The following is a 21,138-nucleotide window of genomic DNA, read 5'->3' on the forward strand; positions in this document are numbered from 1 at the left end:
GAGGTTTAATTTAGTGCTGATTGCCAAGTACTTTTTAATTCTAGAATGGACTTGCTTATTACTCACTCTTCTCTTTGATTTGTTACGGTTATCGCCCAACAAGTAAGTAATCATGAAGATAACTTGGTTTCTATAGAAGAGGAAATTCAGTGTTCTGAAACATGTAGGAGAGCATGTAGGAAGGCATTGTTCAAGTCTGATCTAGAATTTGGGACTTTATGGTTCCCATTTCTTTATTCAGAATATAAAATCAGCCAGTAAAGAATACATTCATGGCCATCTGAACAAAACTTAAGAAAAAAAAAAAAAAAGAAAATAGAAAAGAGCTTTCTACCAGTGAAATTTCTTTTCTAGATTTAAAATGTAGGAATTTGTCCCCTCACTAGCAGATTTTCTTTCCAATTTCAATTGATTTTTGTTGTTTATTTAGTTCATCTAACTGTCTCTTGCTAAAGGTAAATTAAGAACTACTGAAAAAAAGAGAGAAGATTTTGTATCTCCTGTCTATTTCTATAAAATAGTTGAGGAATGACATTTCCTTTTATAAACCTCAGCTCCCAGCAGAGCTTGTCAGGTAATTTCCTACTTTAAAAGCCACATTGTTCATGTGGAATAACTCTCCATGTATTGAAGACTTAAAAAACTTTTCTTGCCTACAGATATGTATAACTAACAGCCTAGGATCTACTTTCTAGATTAATATAAACTTCAAGGAGTCTGTTTACAAGTATCTCTCTCAAAAAGATCAGCCTATAACATGTAGTATTATCACCAAACAAGTGTCAGCCCCTGTAAATAGTTACTCCTCTTGCTTGGGTGATAAAGTTAGGTACTTCCATGAGAAAAATAAGACATTTAGTGGATGCAGTTCTACAGATATTTCCTTTAATTCCTCACATTATCTTTGTAATTATGTTGGTGTTCATATATTTCAAAAATAACATCAACTAAATATTGACAGTGGTTTTCTTCTCATCCAATGAAGAAAGATGGCAGTCTATTTAAAGGTATCCCACTTGCTGTGTTGCTTGTGATTCCATTTTGAAAATGAGCTTTTTTAGACTTGACTTTTTAAAAATGTCAGCTACACTATTTTTAGAAAATAATTTGGAAGAGTGATACATGCGTTGGAAGGTTTTTGCGACATCAAAACAAATAGCCCTGGTAAAGGCAAAGTGCGACCAAAAGGTAGTGGCAGCTTTCTGCTGGATTGAATTTTACATGCAGTGTTACTTCTGAGGCCTACCTCCAGAAATCAATTTTGCTGCAGTTAGACTATTCCTCTAGATCAGACATTTGTCACAGTTCAGTATCCATCCATCTCCTGCCTCTTTGGCCTTGTGAAGGTAACAAATGGAATTCTGTTTGGCTGCGTCTGGGAAAGATGAGCAGCGATTTGGGTTCTTTCATATCTGTAAGAAGAAGCTGAGCACTGGAATAATTGACCTGTCAAGAAGCAGGCAAGGTGTTCTCCACAAGCCAGCAGCAAGGGAAATGAGAAAACGGTTTTAAAAATGTTATTTTTCAATGTGGTCTATTTAATAACTCCAGCAGTGTCAGACAAGTGGCTTAATTTATATCATGGTGCCAGCTTGCAGAGTGATATAATCAGAGAGAAGAAGCAGAACCGTTATATACATATATGTGTATACACATAAGAAAATGAACTAAATAAAATATTTTATAATTTTCATGGGTTTTTTTCACACAGGCTCTAAAGATAGGGTTTGGGTTTTGGTTTGGGGTTTTTTTTTTTTTTTTTCAATTTTACATCCACTGTTTTAAATCTCTTTTGGAATAACTTTGTGGAGTAATATTTGTTTTGCATAGTGTTTGTCATGACAAAAATATGACAGTTGGTAATGGACGTCTCTTTATTTTTTTATAAGATGCTGTCTGTCAATTCCTTTTTCCTTAGTGCAGCTCTTAAAACGATACTTTCAGCTGCATTCATCAGCTGCAATTTTAATTTTGTTTCAGACTTACCATATAGCCTCAAAAAAACCCCTGACTCACACTGGTAGAATATTAACTAGAATATTCATGGAGTTTAAATGCAAAGACAAATGAATACAGTATGTTTTTCTTTAAATGAGTATGGTATTCATTTTACATTTCTTCAGCATTTATTCCTTCTCTCTGTTTCCAGAGGTATGTGTATATAAGAAATTATATTTCTGAATGCCCTTTGTGTTTGAGGATGAAAGTAAATACATTACAGCAAGTTGTTGCATTGTACTTAAACAAAAACTAGCTATACAGTGTTAAGCTTTACCATTATTATGATTATTATTTTCATGTAAAATATTGTTCTAATTAATATCGCACGCATACATTTATTCATGGTCTTGCTGTTATTGAATAACTTGGACTTTTAAAATGCTGATTTTTTTACTGTGTGGCAAATTATTTCACTTGCCATAAAATACACAATGCAACTATTAACTTCACCAAATTTATGCTTTGCACGATTGCAAGGAGTAGCCCAAGGCCACGTTTCCGTGCTTCACTTGATCTGGCTAAGAGTCAAATTTTCCACAATACAGCACCATTTCTCCCCTTCAGTACACTGTGTCTCTGCATCATTCAAGGTCAAAAGGACTCTACCAAGCACTGTTTGCTTTGCAGCTGAACCATCATCTGAAAATGTAGTTCTCAAAAGGTGCAGCCTCACAAGATAGCAATATATGTGTCATTTTTCCTCTAAAATATTTTTTTTCTGATGTAATCTTGTATAGTCCCTTGTGTCCATCTCTGATACCCTCATTTTGAGGTGTGTTGTTCCTGCAACAGGCAACTCCAACTCTTCAGGGTTATCAGGGTAAGGATTTGAGAGCAGCTCCTTCAGCTTGTGCCCAGTCAAGTGCTGAGGAGCATCCAAAGTAGGAACCTAACCAGTCTCAAAGAGACCATGAGGAATAAGGAAATCTGACATGACTGAGGAGACTTGAATACTCCTGATATCTGTGGCTGTGTTTAGTTGTGTTAAACCTGCCAGACATTAATATGAAGATGCTAGTGGCTCTTTGCTTTTCCAAGAAGCATGGACCAAGGATGTTCATGCAGTCAGGAGTATCTGTTAAAGGTAAGACTAGAGTCCTTTTGCTGTAGATCTTAGCAGTGATGGAGTCCTCTCTGGATAGGAATACTTTAGACCAGGGACTGGAGTCAGGGAGCCATGACACACAATGTGAGATGCCCCAAACCAGAGGGCTCTCTAGATATGAAATTGGGGCAGGGGGGAGTGATAAAATATTTTAGGTTCTGGTACACGATAAGTCTTCAAAATAAGCTTCCATATTTCGTATTAAATATTTTAAGTTCACATTAAAGACAATGACAAATATGTGGAAGAAAATTCAATAAGAAGCTATTAAACACAAAGACATCACCATAGAACAGAAATTGTCAAAGCAACAGGAAAATCGTCCTGGAGGGGTATCACTATGAACTTGCTTTATTAGTTCACACTTTCCTAGCCCCTTTCTCTTAGTTTGGTTCAAGACTGGATAGATGGACTAGCATAAATGGACTAGATGGATCCTAGGACCAGTTCAGTGCAGCTGTTATCAATATTTTTTTTTCCCCAGGGTCTATACCTTAATATAATACACTCGACTTTGGTGACTTAGCTTGCCACTGCGGTGGAGTTTCCATCCTTCCCGAGAATTAATGGAAGCGGGGAAGGGCGGGGGGAGGGGGTGGGGGTGGTGTACGAGAGGTTTGAAGTGGCTGAGGAGGGACATCTGCCACAGCCCTCTGCCGTGGCAGCTATAGCTATGGTGGGAGAGCCCCCGCGTGGAGATGCAGCAGATGCTCACAGAGGGGACTTTTCCGTAGCGAAGCTGCTGCGCCACTTCCCAACCAACATGTCCTGAGCCAACAAAAGCACCCTGCTGCTGGTGTAGCTGCGAGAGGAGCTTTGCCAGCATAGCTCTGATCACTAACAGCTATGATTTTTTTTTATTTTTTTTTTTTTCTTCACACTTCTAGTCAACGTAGCAGGGCTGGCAAGCAATTGTCTTGTAGAGATGGCCTTGATATGCAGTAACCAGCCAAACAGCTGTGAATGGTTGAACTGAACAGGGCGCTGAAGAGAAAACAATTTGCCTAGGGAAAAGGGGACATATCTGACCTAATTTAGCACTTCCCCTGTTCACTGGCATTTGATGTAAAGCCCTGAACAGTTTAACCCTTTTCCACCTAGGAGTTGCAAGGTTTTATGTTTAAACCTATTAAGATAATGTCTTCCTGGAGAGTAAATAGGAAACCGAAAACCATCTGCAGCTCACATTTTTATAAGACCATGTCAGGAAAGAAGAATCAAAGCACTTTCCAGAACAGGTGAAGCAGCCTCACATTATGACTTAGTTGATATATCCATAGCTATCAATGAGTATTATGGAAAACAAATGTGAGCGTGAGAATAATTCCAATGCAAACTTAAGAAATGGTAAATATAAATAAATGAAGAGTGATTTGTATTGATTCTCCATCGCCACAAATTGCACATTGTCATTCAGCAGTATGCTTCTCTTTAGAAAGGCATTTTTCAAAATTGTCAGTGCCTAACAAAATGTACATACCTAGCCCTGCAGGAAGTGTGAACTTTGTACGCTGTCTGCTTGTTCTTACACTGTTTCAGCAAAATTCATGCTCTGACAAATGGATTAATGTCTTGCTTCTGTCTGTTCCCTCTCCTTGGTGTAGCTCCAAGTGCCCCTCCTCAGTCTGTTACTGTCCTGACAGTTGGGAACCACAACAGCACAAGCATCAGCATCTCCTGGGATCCTCCCCCTCCAGACCACCAAAATGGAGTCATCCAGGAGTATAAGGTAGAAACAATGTCTAATGAGAGGGTTGTGTGTTTACAGAAACAGCCTGCTGAATTACAGAATAATGCTGTTTATGGATTTAGATTCTGACAGCAGTTACAGCTGCCCATATTATTATATGGGGAAAGAGGACTGACGACTTAGGGATTTATTTTTTTTTAAGCAGTACTACTGTTATATTAAAAGGAAAAATACCATGAGCTAGATCTGAAAGAGAGTTGCAATTGCCAGCTAGTTTACAGTGCTTCTCTGTCTTGCTTTTCCCTGCTGTGGAAAGAGAAGAAGGGTTTTTTTGTTAAGGGCTTCTGCACTCTCAAGACAGGCAATGAAGTCCCTGTTTTAGAGTGCCTTCAATCTGGCAGAAAAGCTGGCAGGAAAGATACCTTGTCTTTCCCCTGCAAAAAAATGCTAATCCTAACACTTCAAGGTCAAAGTCAAGGACTGTGGCTCTGGAAGAATACAAGACTTCATCAGAGTACTATCTCTGTCAAGATTCACAATTTAAAGTGCTATGTTGTTTGCTCCAAGGAACAGGTTGAACACCACTACTATAAACAGAGTTTACTATATGAGAGTTGCCTGCATTGGTTGTATTTTCTCCTTTGATGCTATGATGGTTGATCCTTATATATCATCTTAAATTTTATTATAGTCTATAATTCCCCACTAAGCTCACTTTTGCACAAGTATATTTTCACAATGTGGAAAAAGTGTAGGGTGTTTTTAGGGTGAAGGTATATTGAGAAAATAATCAGGCAAGGTTCAATATTGTCACAGGAACACCCTGTTAAATAAGTTTGCTGTGGCTGGTTTGTATACCTAGTATGGAATTTTTAATTGAAATAGAGCAGGGCAGTTTTCTTAACAGTCCCAACAAAGCGTGGAACTGATGGATGCATCTTATTTCACACAAAAAGATGTGTGTGGGTTTTTTGTTTGTTTGTTTGTTTTTTTCCTGGTGTATCTTGAAGGAATAAAGCATCAAGAAGGGAGGAGGTGTTTGACTTTTAAATCAGCTAATGGTTCAACCTCTTCCAGTTTATCTTTTGGTCGGAGGGATGCAGTAAATACTCACAATATTTATGTTTAGCATATCACTTCTTTTGTTTTGCTTTTGGTCAATATCAAGATTTATTAATCCCAGTATATTATTGATCTCATTTTCATATCAATTAATAATTATCTTTTGTCTTAATTAATCTTGATACTGATTCCAGTATAAGTCGATATTAACCATTAAGGGCTTATAAGCAAATAAGTAAAGCACACTCCTAAACCACAAAATATGTAGATAGGAAACAAAGAGGGCTGATGGTTAATAAAAACGATGTTCCAGGTGAGTGCTCAGACATCTAGGCAGTTTATAAAAACAACTGGAGTCACTACCTCATACATCCCTTCAGTGTTAGATTAGATGGCCTCCTGGTTAGTGAGCTGGCTGCAGTGATTATAGTGCAAATGGTCTAATACTTTCTTGAGTATAAAATGACTGCTGAAGTTTCACAGTACATTTTCTAACAAATTGAACTGCATTTCAAGGATCAGAGTGCCTATAAACTAATTTATGAATTAAATGCCTTTAATTAGGGGTATCTTATAGCTGCTGTAACCTAAGACCAGCACAGACAAGGAGTGAAACAATGAATGTAATAGTTTCTCACCATAATGCTTTCTGGTCTGCAAATAAGATCTACTTGAGTTTAGGAGAACAAGGGTTTCTTTTGCCCTCCAAATCTTCTTCAGTATTTCACAGAAAAAAAAAGATAAGGTGTGATAAAACACTGAGCAGGATCAAAAATAAGGAAAATAAGAGTAAAGAGAGCATTGCTCTTGCTTAGATGCATCAGTTGGTTGCTGATAGTGGTTCCACCAATAGCACTTTCCTCTGCTATTATAGTTATGTAGTGTACATGTGATATCTTTATGCATTGTTTATCTTGAGTGGTATTAAATGCTTTCTTTAATAATACAGTAGTATATGCAGATAACATTAACTGAAGAATTACTAAAAGGTCTTGGGAAAAGCCTATAGAAAAATGCAAGAGAGAGACATAACACTGAAATCAGACTGTTCTCATCATAAAATGCCGATTTAGATTATAAGGTGTTTTTTCTGTTTAATCAGAGGGTAATTGAGTCAGGAACTGATATCTAGATTCCTGAATGTAAGTAATCACGAAAGCAGCAGTAAAAAGTGGGTTTCTGTTTATCTCATTTCACAATTTTCACATATCCCTGTTGTGCAATGCAAGGAAGTTGAAAAGGACTTTGAACAGTGTTTCTTCTTTAGTACTTTAAGAAGTGTTTCCTCCTGTGTTTGTATTTTTTTTGTGTCCTTTTGCTATTCAGTGGGAAATTAACAATGAAAAAAACATGGGTTTTTTTTAGGAAATGTTTGGTAGTAATCATATTACTGAAAAAATATTTCAATTAATGTATAATGCCTCTTTTTCACTTGGATGATTCTGGTCTGTGCCTCTAAGAACTGTAACCCCAGAATTGCACTCCATGGAGAGCCATAGTCCCAAGAGGTATTTGCAAGCAGTCTTTGCAGCTGGCTTGGTCCTGTGCTAATCTGGGATAGCTTGCTGAGCTAAGTCATCCCAACTCCAGTACTCCTGGACAGCAACATTGTTAAGAAATCCAAAATAAGTGTTTATCCTTCAGTACCTTGATATGTCATATCTATGCGTAATTGTGTATTGAGTATGAAGAATATAATATTTTTTAACACATCAACTTTTGTCTCAGATCTGGTGCCTAGGTAATGAGACTCGATTTCATATCAACAAAACAGTAGATGCAGCCATTCGGTCTGTAGTAATAGGTGGCCTATATCCAGGTATTCAGTACCGCGTGGAAGTTGCTGCAAGCACCAGTGCAGGTGTGGGAGTAAAAAGTGAGCCACAACCCATAATAATCGGTAAGTGATTGTTTGTTTTGTTGTGTTGTTTTGCCTGTTTCAACTTTCAGAAATGCTTTCATAAATCACTTCTGGAAGCATAAAAATCCATGGAGCAAAACACAATTTGAATAGAGCTAGTTAGTTAGCTTTTAACATCCGGCTGCCTCCTGGCATTGTGTCTTCTCTTTGTGGAGAGTTCTCACAGGCAGTGGAGGGAAATATGTTCCTGAGACATATGAGAAAATGCAGATTATCTAGTGAAACTGATTTAATTTTTTTTTTTTATGAATTTACCACTTCTGCAGGTTGATGGATTTATGGAACTAACAGCTTGAGCTCACTTTTTCTCCTGTTCAGATGACTGTAACATTGCCTTCTTTGGACCATTGGTGCCTAAGGCACTATTTACAGTTGGTTTTCTGAACATTTTAAGTCAGTGTTTCTCAGGTAGCCCAAGCAAATGAGCTTTCTCTGTCAAAGAGTAAGTTGCCTCTAGTCCAAATAGAGAGCAAAGGTAGTATTTTCATCCCTGCCTTTGAAATGAATGTTTCTTAGTAATGGTTTCCATGATGAATTAATTTTGTGACCTGAGGGAAACACAGGTTCTGTTTCTTCTGAAATACTTCTCAAATATAAAATATAAAGGCAGGAACAATATAGGATTGGTAAGAATAGGAGAAGTAACCATATTTAGTAAAACAGAATTGAGCTGTGCAGATCAACACCTCTTTTGAGTGCATAATACATGAATTTTCTTGCTTTTATCTGTATGATCTAATTTAGTTATTTCTTAAGTGTCCTTTTGCTTTTTTATGGGTCTTTTGTTGTTATTAAATATTTTCTTTCTGGAAAATGTTGTCAACACAATGTCCCAAACATGGACTACTCAGTTATGTGTAGACCTTCAGAAAAGGCTGTCCCCTAAGCATTGCCTAAATGTTTAATGATATTTAGGTTCCCTCCCTGTCCATCAAAACAGAAATTGGGGTACATCAGCTTTGAATATATTGCCACTGGAGAAGGAAATATGAGTGGAGGTGAAGGTAGCACTGGTTTTAGAAAAAGGCAGCCACGGAAACACGAAAGAGGGGGAAAAAAGTTTTCTAGAACTGAAAGCAAGAAATTGATTTTTGAAAAAACAAGAAACCTGTCACCTAATAGACCTGAACTTTGGACCTCTGTGTAAATAACTAATGTTGTGAAACTAGTCCGTCAATGCATTCGCTTTGAGCAGGTGGTCTTTTTTGCATTTCACGAGGGAGTCCATCTAGCTAGGCTTTAAGCACACTGGGCTTGTTCCAGCAAAACACTTAAGTGTGTTGCATTTTAAACACATACATAGCCTTGTGCCACTTAATGTGTTGTGAGTTAAACTTGAACCAAAGTGCTTTGCTGGATGATTCCCAGAATTCTCAGCCCTGTATCTGGCTACAGCCCTCTATCCTGACTCTTTCCTTACAAAAAATGACTCATATAATCAAGAGTTAAACGGGGAGAGATCTGTATCGCTGCAGGAAGAAGGAAAGGGATGTTTGGAAACAAATAAAGTACAAAAGAAAGAAAAAAGTTATTTCACATTTACAGACTTAACTTTGCTTTGTTAAACTTAGTGGTATTTATATGTTCCTTAAATGATCCCAGAATGTCTGCTTCAAAAAGTCTGTCTGGTGGCATCTTTGCATATTTAGTAGTCATTTGCATGAAAAGGAAAGAAAAGTCATTTGTTAGGGTTGTGTTTCTGTTTTCATTTCTGTTTTCCCTTTTGGGAGCCCAAAGCTGGATGTGATTATTACTTGTATGGTCTATATCTCCATTGTCTTTAGGTCCCATCTTTCTATTGCTTATAAATTGCTGGCAGTTATTTCTCAGACTATAAATTTTCTTGATAAAGGTAACAGTGTTTAAGTGATACCATTTCTGGAAAATTTGAGTTGGTACCACTTGATGTTTGACTAAGAGTCAAGAACATAAAATAATAAAGTTAATTTTTTAGGTAAATTTAAAAAACAAATTACACAGACTAAAAATGAACTAATGAATAAACCTCAAAACATCATCACAAATGGGAAAACATTATTGAGTGACTGTATTATAATGGAGACCTATACGGCCTGGTGTTTAACTGTACTATTTAACAGCTTGCAAACAGAATGAACAACTGCAAAAATGCTGAATTATGGAGAGAGTAGGTCAGTGATGTAGGAGAGTTCAGCCATGTTGCTAAATAGTACGACTTTCATTGTCATGAAATATAGAGTCCATTGTATAAAGAGAAAGAGAATGTTATTCTTAAATATAGGCTATTTCTTCTAAGAAGAAGGTTTTTTCTAAAAATAACTGATTTTTCATGGTGGATAATCAACTCCTGATTTCCCAGACCAATTCTAGATAACAGACCCATGACAATCCAGAAATTAAAACCAGGAGAATATGGAACAGTAGAAAGTATATTATTTCTTTAGTTAGAAGTCGTGTCAGTATTACACAAATCCTGTGCCCATACTTCAAGCAGGACATTGAAAAATTTTATGGAAGACGTCAAGAAAATCAAGAAAAAATTTTTACGATCACTATTGCTATGCTAAAAAATTTCACTTGGAAAACCAGAAATAAAATTGGAGATAACATCAATGTTGATTAATGGGATAGCTATTATTTCTCTTCATCAGTTGGCCTGTTCACTCTTACATTCCATCATTGGCATAATAATATGAGGAACAGCTGCAAACTTTCACAGTAATAGGTACAATCGAATCTGATGTGTCTAATTAATTTTTGGTCCGACAAATTAGTTTTGTTCTTCATTACTCTCCAATGGGAGGAAGACATTATATTTCATTATGTTTTTGTCTTCAGGAACAATGGAGCGTTACAGGTCACACACTTCCCTTGTCTATGTTCTAATTAGTTGAACTGACAGCATTGTTACAGAAACACCTGCAGTATATGGAATAATACACTGGTACCTTGGATGACATATTTATTACTTCTGCTTACATATTATATAAATGCAAAATTAATGCCGTTTGTTTCCCCAAACCCCAACAATTATATTTTTATCAAACACCAGTGGATAACATTCATCTGTATCCATTTATTTTTCAGTCATCAGATTCACGGAGCATATGTTATTTTGACATTTAAATGAATGATTACTTTTGCAGTTGTAATTGCTAGGCACCAAAGGGTAAGAACAAACAGCCAGACTGCAAACTTTAGAAGGCAATTTGGAGACAGATTGCACCTTCCCCTAGAAGAAAGGGAGAGCGTGAAGTCCACTGAAAACTCTCCCCAGGCTCTCTGCAGTTTGCTCTCATATCCTTCATTCTCAAAAGACTGGTTTCTGACTTAGAAAAGAAAAGCTGATCTTCAGGCCTTTTGGAGGCTTTAGCAGGGAGCAGAGTTGTTCTTTTCTTGACTCCGGAAGTGTCCACACCCAAAGCCCATGTCTCTGAAGCGTGTCCTTGCCCACTCTTCTCCATGGCAGCATGGCTGCCTCTTAAGCAGCCCTGACATTACCTGTTCCCTCACTGTCCCGCTGCTTTTTACCTCTTCTCCAGAAGTCCCAGAAATTAACTAAAAGTTAATGGCAATTAGAGCAACAATCAACTCCCATGCTGATTTCTACTGCAAAATCAATTGTGTGCCTGGAAGAGCATGCTGTAGAGTGCCTCTTTCTATTAGTTTTACTCTCAGCACTTCCTCTTTCAGGACTGGGGTGCACCTGTGGATTGGCTCCATGGGCAGAAAAAAGGGGAAAATCCCATAAAGGAGCTACTGCTGCTTCCCTTCTTTTCCCTGTCACAGGTGCTCACTGAGTTTTATTCTCACTTTACTGCAGCAGGACAGGAAACCATCAGGCCTTTGGCAAAATAGGAAAGTATGGGAAAGGACAGCTGCAGCTACCAGGCCCCGAGTCTTGTAAAGCTTACCAGCATGGCCAGTATAGACTGGTACATGATACCAGCCAGTACTGGTGTACTGCCTTGATATACATTAGCCGGTGTACTCTGTCAGCATCCTTCTGTGGGACCTGTTTTGTTTGCGGGAAGCCTATTTTGTTTCTTGCACAGAACTACTGACAGCAAGCCAAGATCTAGCACAATTTCGGCAGTCTGTTTGCAAAAGTAGATGGTCATCGTTACTAAATATTGACATGGTGTTGAAAGAGAGAAAGCTTAATAAAATCACCGAGATCATTAACAGTGTGATAGCAATATAATGCAGTGCATCGCATTTCTTCCTGAGTAACTCAGCCCGGCTCTGAACACAACTTGGGGCTGCATCTTGGTGGGGGCAGCGCTGGGGCAGAGCTGCTCCACAGGCAGGGGGGCAGGTTGGGGCCAATGGGCCCTCTGGGAGTGATCCTCAGTCCCAGCGTGGCTGGTGTCAGCTCTGGGTCTCCTGCAAAGAGGTGTCGATGGAAATAAAACTGCAAGTGTCAGACTTCTCGCATCTGCTTTAGCCAGCGACCTTGTTTGTTTGCTTTAGGCTGAAGCCAGTGTGCTGACAGAGGGACTGTTCTGTTGCAAGAAGTGAGAGGTAAATTTAACCACTGCTGAATTATAGAAGAGGAATACATATGTTTTCAGAGCGAGGCATAATGCTACAATATTTTAAGAATTTCCTCTGAATGACCAGTGTTTTATTGACATATTCTACTACCTTGACGTTTGCGCAATAGTCTTTCATAATTGAGAATCATAGTATTTGCATCTTTTTTGTCTCAGTAGAGTAGCTACTATTGCAGCTCTTTCAGCATACATGCAGGCATCAGATAATACTGTATAAACATTTCAAGGATTGAGCTATATAAATGCTTTTACTGGAAATGATGGGTAATTCTTTCACCAGTTTCAAAACTCCAGATGTGGGCATCTTATATCAAATATACATATAATCAATATTCTTTTTTTTTGGTGGAAAATATGTTCCACATTTTCTAATTTTAAAACTAACCATTTTTGACACGGGAAGTTTTGAAGTAGAAAACTGCTGTCCCTAGAACTACATGCTTTAGCATTTCCTGAATTTCCATTGACATTTTCCATGAGCATTTGTTTTCAAGCCAGACACCAAGCTTTTCTTTTAGAAAAGTTCCCTTTTAGATAGAGGAAAAAAGCCAGTGGGAGTATCTACTGAAATTTACAGTTTTCTAATGTAATAAACACAATTTAAGATCTGATATAGAATATTTGATGCATCTCACTTAAATTGGTATTCCATGTCATAATTATTTCTTACAGGTTGATGTTAAGAATTGTTCATGCCTATTCTAGGTGAAAAAATTAGCAAGTGGCGATGGGATTCTTTAGAGCTTACTTACAGTTAACTATGTGATTTTCTGCTTTGTGTCAAAGCTGGTGCACTTAGGATTTGTATAGTTTGTTTTCTCCATGAAATAATTACCAAAAAATGTATCTTTGGCCCAGTTGAAAATATATCTATTTTATTTTTTATTTTACATTTGGAAACTAGCATGCAGCAAAAATGAATGAGTTAAGTATTTTTGGCATGCTGGCAACAATGAGAGAAGGAACTATCTTTTTGTGTTGTAGCATATTTTGTGTTTGGATTTCTCATTTGGAAAAAGCTATTTAATGGTCACTTTATTATATTTTTTTTATTGGTTTCCTGTGATCCATTTTGTTGTCATTGCATTCTGTCTATAATTATGTAAAAACAGACCAACAAACATACATATTGTTAAAAAAAAAAGGCTCTGGACTGTCATCTGTTAGATTACTTGGGAGAGTGCTATAGAGCTATCTTTTCAAATACATGTTTGCAGCATCGCAGAGAATTATGGATTTGCTTACTAGAAACATTGGTTTTCAGGTGTGCGTTTGTACTCATTAATGCTCTCCTAGTGTGGATAATTCTTTTGAGGTGCATTACTGATTTTATTTTTTAATTTTCATTTGCAGTACTTGGTTCCTGTTTGTATTACAGAATACATAATAACAATGTTCTGACAATTTTCTTTTGTGCAGGAGGTCGTAACGAAGTTGTCATCACTGAAAATAACAACAGCATAACTGAGCAAATCACTGATGTTGTCAAACAGCCTGCCTTTATAGCTGGCATCGGTGGTGCATGTTGGGTAATTCTGATGGGTTTCAGCATCTGGTTGTACTGGCGCAGAAAGAAGAGGAAGGGGCTCAGCAATTATGCTGGTAAGAACAGTAACTATTTATTACTATCTCATCAGGTTCTATCATGAAGTGAAGAGGTGCTGTTAAACCTCCTTAAAAAACATGTTGAACTTAGAGCAAAGGTGGTCTGGGTGAATTTTGTATGCTTGTTTTAAATGTATGCTGTGAAAATGCTGGTGTATGAGAAGCTTTAAATGCATTGCTTGGTACCACATTTCATCATTATCATAAGACAGTCTTTTTTTTTTACATCTTCAGTACATGTAGCATAAAAAAAAGTACAGAGGATTAACTGTACCTCTTGCTCCTTGCTCAGAAGGCACTCTGTTAGCAGTCCAGCTCCATTTATGTGCTCAAATATGAATTAGACTAGACCCTTACAGGAAAAATTTGGTCTTCTCCTTCTTCATTCCTATGCATTTCCATGTTTTTGAAGCCATGTGCCTGGGAAGTGAATGGAGGGACTTAATCAGTAACTCCATACCTATAGCTGGAGAAGAGAGTGATGTATTAGACAGAGAAGTGTTGTCAAAAGTTACCTATGGCAGAAGCCATAAAAAGTTTTGTCTTGAAGGTAGAACACCTTGGAATGCCCTCACAGTGTGATCCCTCTTGCACCAAATGTGTTGCTCCAGTTACAAATTAGGTTTTGAAAATTACATTTGGAAATATAAATACAACTGCCAAATGAAAGTTTTTGCTTCATCCCCCAACCTGTTTGTTTTGTGTATTGTTCTGTGCTTCAGGATTGTTGTGGGTTTTTAGGAAGTCAGGTGAATTACTATAAAGTGGGTCACTGAAGCCTAATTTATAACAAAAAAAAAGCTGTTCTTCAAATATTGGTGTTAATTCTCTTGTAGTGCTTGTTAACATCTAAAAGGAGAAAACATTTCCTTTCTGAGTAAAATTTGCACAGTTGAGGACACAACATATTTAATGTTGACATTATATCACACTAAAGTTACACTAGTACTCTTCTATTTACAAGTTACCGCATGTGAACCTGAGGACACAGTTCCCTAAGCAGCTGAGCATCTCTAACAACTTGCCAAAACCCAACATTCCCTGCTCACAGCCAGGCAGTCCTATGCCTCCTCACCTTGGTGTTAGCCATCAACCAGAAGGAAACTATTCTATGTTGGTTTTCAATCCTTCCTGCTGTATTAATTTTCCACTGGCTCAGTGAAGCAAGGCAGTCCAAGAAGAAATTAGACAAGCAGTGGAAGCAGAGGGATGAGAGACCCATTCTGTGACTCTTGGACTGACTCAGTTTCTGTGGAACCTCACCTTGAGTCACCATGTGACTTGTATTGTTCATAGGTTATGCTTTTTGCCAAGGTGGTTTTTTCTTTCCTTTAACAGCAATGACTTTTACTCTCTGAGAGTTGGGATGGTGTTAACTGAGAAACTAGTATATATCACACACACCTGTACATGTGTTTATATGAAATATCAGTCTAGATCCCAAGACTTTTTGTATTAAGAGACAGCTGTACTGTTATTCGTCTTAGGAAACAGTCCTATACATAAATTTTGGACACAAGCTAAGATTACTCTTTTTTTTTAAAGCAGAATTATTAGCCCTGTATGTGAGTTGGCATGTTGTGGGGAGGGAGATTGAGAGCAGTCTTTTATACCTTAAAATGCATAGCTCTAAATAATTATAATACTCATAGCTGTAAATAATTATAATACTCATTATAAACAGTGTGTCTCCTGCAATTCATTCCTTCTCATGATGTTTGCTGCATCTAAGTGTGATATGAACATTGCATTATAACACAGAATTCCCATCATCAGAATTATGAAATAGTGTATGCTTTCAGCAAGGAAAGTTTATAACAGATCATGCTTCAAAACTCATCCTAATGTTTACAGTTTGGAGAACAGCATGTCCACACGGAAAGTCTTCAAATGTGACTGTCAAAATTCACTGTTCACTTTTCCAACCATCATTATTCATTGGCTGCTGGCTGGTTAGTGCTTTAAGCTCCACTGTTATGTCCTGCTTATGATATTCAACCACAACAGAGTAAATTCCAGAGGAAACTCGTGCCCTGCAATTAGTGCTTATTATCAGGGTGTGTAACTCACAATGTGTTTGCTTTCTTGTTTTGCAGTTCAGTCCTTCACCTTCACCCCTGCAGGTACTGTCCATTAGTCTGTCTCTTACGTCACCTTACCAACACGTCATTGCAAACATTAGCTATTTAAGTGTTTACGAACATGTGAGAGATGCAGAATTAAAACCAAATGCAAGGAGAAATACTTCTGCTGCCTATCTGTGATAAAAATGTAACATTCATTCTCCTAGTGATTCTAGGGGAACGTAAAATCTACTACCATTAATGTCTCTGTCATTCTGCATACATCTTACTCATATAACTCCTCTAAGTAATGCAGTTTTGAAAGTTATTTTCAGGACAAGATGCTTGAACTAACTTAATGTAAACAAGCATTAGTTGTATATAACTGAATTTTGATTTTAAATCTCAAGAAAACTCTATCTCAAACATTTTTTAAGATCTAACTGAAGAAATGGAACTTTCCATTTCTTTAGCTGTTAGTTGCTGTATGTTGGCCTTACCATGAGGCATTAAGATCGTCAAGCAGTCTAGTGATTAACCTGTACATGCATTGCCTTTACAGTGGTTTTGAAATTGAAGCATTTACTGTTTTTCTGCCTACCCAGTTCAAAGCTGTTATGCTAGTTGTCATATCTTTAATAAACATAGTATACCATAGACCATCATCATAAGTGTGATTAAAGAAATGTGAAGAGTAAACGAAGTGTGGCTGAAACAGCAGGTTGCAAAAAACTTAGTCAACATATGGATATCCACAAAAAATAAAGTATACAATAATAGTAGTGATTAATACAAAAAATTAGCTTCTGCCCTCATAAACTCGAGATTCAAAAGTTTAAAAAGAGTTATACCTCAGTGTTATAAAGTAAAAGGCTGATAAATCTCAGTATTTTCTGTCAGAAGTCTGTAAAGATTTTTGCATGTAGCTTGGCTCCTCAGTTGCACGTGCCAAAGCTGTCTCCTCTTCTGTCCCCTCTGCCATCCATGTGATAGAGGCCAGTCTTCCTACTGTACTGCTGAACTGGTCCTCAGGCTCAGCTAGCTGCTTTCTTGCTCTTGCTTATCTTCAGCCACAGCTTGAGTGTTTAGCTTAGCAGGAAAGAACAGATGACTGTCGAGGCAGATGGGTGAAGGTGGTGATGTCTGCCCCAGGGGCCTGTGACATTATGAGGGAGAAGGGTCCTTGTGGAGAAGCTCTGGGGGGCTCAGGAATTGCTCCACTGGCTTCCGGGGAGTTTTTTTCAAGTTAGTGTAAGTTGTGGCACAACACATCCTACCCTAAACACTTTACTTGCTTTTCTTTGAGAAACAGCATAGAACTTTTTCCAGAATGAAATAATGCAGCTTTGCATTTGGTTTCTATGATTATTCCAATGTCAGCTGTCTGTAACTGTGGTGAGTCTTTCCTGTTGTCTTTGTGGCATACATTGGCATGACACAGGTTTGTGCTGGAGCCACAGTGACTGTGCATGATTCAGTGTACTTGTTCCACATGTGCTGGGCAGCTAGGGTATGTCAGACACATGGCCAAAAATTTGATTTTTTAAAAACAGTTTTGACATCTCATGGACTTTATAGAACTTTAACAGCCCATAGTTCTATTTCCTGGCCTATAATAATTTCTGAAAGGCACTGAGAACCTAAGTCATCCAGTAGTCAAGTCCCCCAAAAATATCATTAGTTTAGAAAAAAAAAAAGTTCTTGTGAAAGAACATAGTCTATGGTTTTTACCTTTATACCCAGAGTTCCCTAAGAAATATGTTAGTTCTCTTAATATTTGAATTTGCCATGGGTAATATCATTTAGACATATCTATGCTTGTGGGGAGGTTTGATGACACTCAAAACTCTATGTTGTTCCCTTCAAAGTTACAATTCATAAACAGTTTGGTTTCAGATTTAATATTTAGACAGTGGTATGTAGCTTTCAGAATCTCATCAGACACAGATGTCAATAAAGTTTTAGTAAAGATGAATTTGTCCTAATATACTTAGATTTTAGAAGGTGTACACTTTCAGACATTTGCTTAAAATTCTTCCCTTAGAATGTTGCACAACATGCAGATTTGACTGTGTAATAAAGAGAATTTAATGTATTTCAGACACAAAATGAAAAAAAAAAAAAAAAAAAAAGTTATTTCTGATATAAATGTTTTTTGCTTTATTTTTCTTCAGTTGTATTTGCATGTGTAGAACTTAAAGCACAAAAAATAGTTGTTTAGAAGTCTGGATTCTGCAGTTATGTAATTACTTGCTAAAAATGGTCTTTTGGGTCATTTTCAGATTATGGGTCATTCACTGGCAGTATTTGTAATTTCTATTCTGTCATTAGGCTTCTAAGAGCTATAATTTCTGCCGTGTGACTAAACTACTGTAACACTCTGTGTAGGAGAAGAGTAAACAGCAAATATCACACGGTAAAGATCTGTGCCAGAGAAGAATAACTGATTGAGTTAAATTCATTAAACTTTCTGCCTTTGTGAACATGTTCATAAGCACTGATCAGTTGCTCAGATTGTCATAAATAAGGTGACACTGAAAATCATAGATAAATCTTTTTACTATTTTCAGTTGAACTGACTCCAGTAGTTACTGAGCCACAATTCTGCACATCACTATTCCTCCACTTCCCTTTCCCCCATCATGACTCACTAGGCATTGATTCTCGGTAATATCAGTATTACAAAACATGATTTTTCAACTATGTTTGTTAGATTACTACTGTTAAGTAGTAGTGTCATCATCTGCAGCTGTATAAAAACTATACATTTTTGGTACCATGATATACAATCATAAAAACCAAATCTAGCACAGAGACACTAAATCCAAAAGTTACCCCTTTTCAGACATCTGTTCTGTGACACGAAGGATGGATTGGTCTTACTTTCGTGAGTTTCTGTACAGCTGCACTGGGGATTTTGTGTTTTTAAGATTACCCTTTACTCAGATTGCCTAGATATAAACACGCACCATGGGTTTCTACTTGATAGATATAGAAAAGATAGATTGCACAAAAGAGATATCTGACCACTTGTCGTTTAGTAGATGATTTTTTTTCATTCCCATATTACAGTGAAAGAACAGAATTTGTTGATTTTGTACTGGAAGTTGCAATTCTCTTTTCACATTTTGCTATAAGGACATACAAAAAAGGCATGGAATCCATTTGAAGAAATAAGAGAAATTTCACTTAATCTGCTTATCTTTCCTGTGCCCTCAAAGTCAGTGTTGTGCCAGTACCCACTCCCTTGAATACTCAGGTGTTTTCAAGTGTTTCAACCATCAGTCATGCAAAGAAAGTTTAATATGTTTTTTCACTTATAAGTAAGCTTATTTAGTGACTAGTGCTCCTTGGGATTTCATGAAACTGAGTAAACAAAACCAAATTTAAAATAGAGAATTATGGAATGCTACATATTTTATGCACAACTCTTGAAACTGTTAAATGAGGATAAATTATTTGACAGAATCATCCAAAGGTAGACAGAAGATTTGATGGAATTTTTATATGCTGATTATCTGTTCTGAGTTAATGCTTATTAAAAGAGGATTAATCTACATTCATATTTGAGGAACAGCTTATCAGAAAAAGGAATGAGACTTGGCTGGGAGCATTAAAGTTTTCATTTGTGGTAGGAAAATGTGGCCTACTAGAGATAGGCGTACAGAAAGCTTTCTAAAGCTTTCTAAAGCTTTCTTGCCTCAGAATGTCAGCTCGCTATACATTTGTATTTTTCCAGTTCTAGCAGGCATGAAGATTAAGTTTAACCTTGTCAGATAATATTAGTAAATGGTTTGGGTACCTCCTTGTATATTTAATAAAAAAATGTGTGAAAAGCTCCTTAACGTATGCTGTTCTTCATACAAATATATACAATATAATTTCCTTAAATATTATGCATTTAAAATGCATTTTGGATTATATTTCTGCATCTTTACAGTCCTTGAAGTATAAGCTGGTGGGGATTCCTTCAAAATCTTTCTATGCAGAGGTTATTTTTTTTATCTTCTTTTGAAAACCAATCTCATCCCTGCAGGTCTTCAGCCTTTCTAAGAACATATATCAGATGCAAAGAGTGCTGAAAGAGCTTTTTTGCTTCCTTGGTGATAAAAAGCAAGGGAGATGGGTGGGTCAGTGATAGGGACATCCTTCCCTTCCTCCTCTTACATTGCCCCTTGAAATTACTCTGCTTCTTTTTGAAGTGGAGACAGGATGAATAAAGCCAGCTGTCTGTGTGTTTTATTTTTACAGTGACATCTACAAGCCTGCATTGCATTAAGTATGCTCCTATTCAGACATTTAGACTTGTTTTGTAATTGCAGAAATCAAACTGCAGGCAAAAATACTGACAAAATGTACAGCAGGAATGATAAACATAGTGCTTGTGTTTGTAGCCTGACCATATCTTCTGTTGTTAGCTGTCTTTCTTTTCACAATATTGATGTTAAAAGAAAGGCACCTTCTCTGTCCAGCCTCGGGTAGGCCATTTATGGATGACATCAAGAATATGATTTTTTTTCTGTAAAATCCTGATGATGTCTGCATACTTCAGGAGGAATTTTAGCTAGCTAAGTTGATATTCTGGGGTCTTTTCCACACAGAATAGTAACTAAAATACTTTCTTGTTCATTTTCTCATTAAGATTATAACCATCCATTCATTGGTATACAGCATGGAGGGTAAATGGAAGAACCTATATTCCTTCTCAGTTCCATACACATCGCATAAGCCAGGCACAGTCTTCCTCAGCAAAAGCAATGTCACTGAAAGACAAGTTCTTTTTTTGATGAACTAAGCTGAACCTTTCTTCTAAGACCAGTGTTTATACTGGGAGGGTACAAGATTAATTAATGTAGGAAAAAAAAACAGGAAACAGTTAATGCCAGCAGGATACACAAATAGAATAATAAAAAGAGTAAATGCTTTGATACCTGTCTCTTCTCAACAAGCTCATATGCCACAGCCAATCTGCAGCAATTATGGCTCTAGCGAAGAGGTTTTGATAGCATGTTTTCTTGATATGTTTCTCACAGCATGCCTTGGAGTTTTTTCCGTACATCATTACATGGAAAATAAAATGTCTCTGGCAAACATTGCTGCAATCTCCTACTAACCCTCCCATTTTAGCTTTGTTTTATAAAGGTACACAGGGGATA

At 37.1% G+C, this 21,138-nt stretch overlaps 1 protein-coding gene across 11 annotated transcripts in view; it reads left to right on the plus strand.

Annotated features, from left to right (window-relative positions):
- The window catches only part of ROBO2 (roundabout guidance receptor 2), a 1,105,399-nt gene that overhangs the window by 1,029,016 nt on the left and 55,245 nt on the right, over nt 1–21,138 (plus strand). For 8 of the 11 annotated variants that reach the window (XM_026845322.1, XM_026845314.1, XM_026845338.1 and 5 more), the window contains 4 exons: nt 4,711–4,835; nt 7,587–7,758; nt 13,734–13,916; nt 16,016–16,042. In XM_026845322.1, coding sequence (XP_026701123.1) covers nt 4,711–4,835; nt 7,587–7,758; nt 13,734–13,916; nt 16,016–16,042 — 507 coding nt within the window. The remainder of the gene's footprint in view (nt 1–4,710; nt 4,836–7,586; nt 7,759–13,733; nt 13,917–16,015; nt 16,043–21,138) is intronic. The other 3 variants (XM_026845330.1, XM_026845380.1, XM_026845355.1) reach the window with 1 other exon arrangement.

Source organism: Athene cunicularia (genome assembly GCF_003259725.1).
Source record: "Athene cunicularia isolate RWA chromosome 1 unlocalized genomic scaffold, athCun1 chr1_part1, whole genome shotgun sequence".
In the NCBI taxonomy this organism is placed as follows: Eukaryota; Metazoa; Chordata; class Aves; order Strigiformes; family Strigidae; genus Athene; species Athene cunicularia.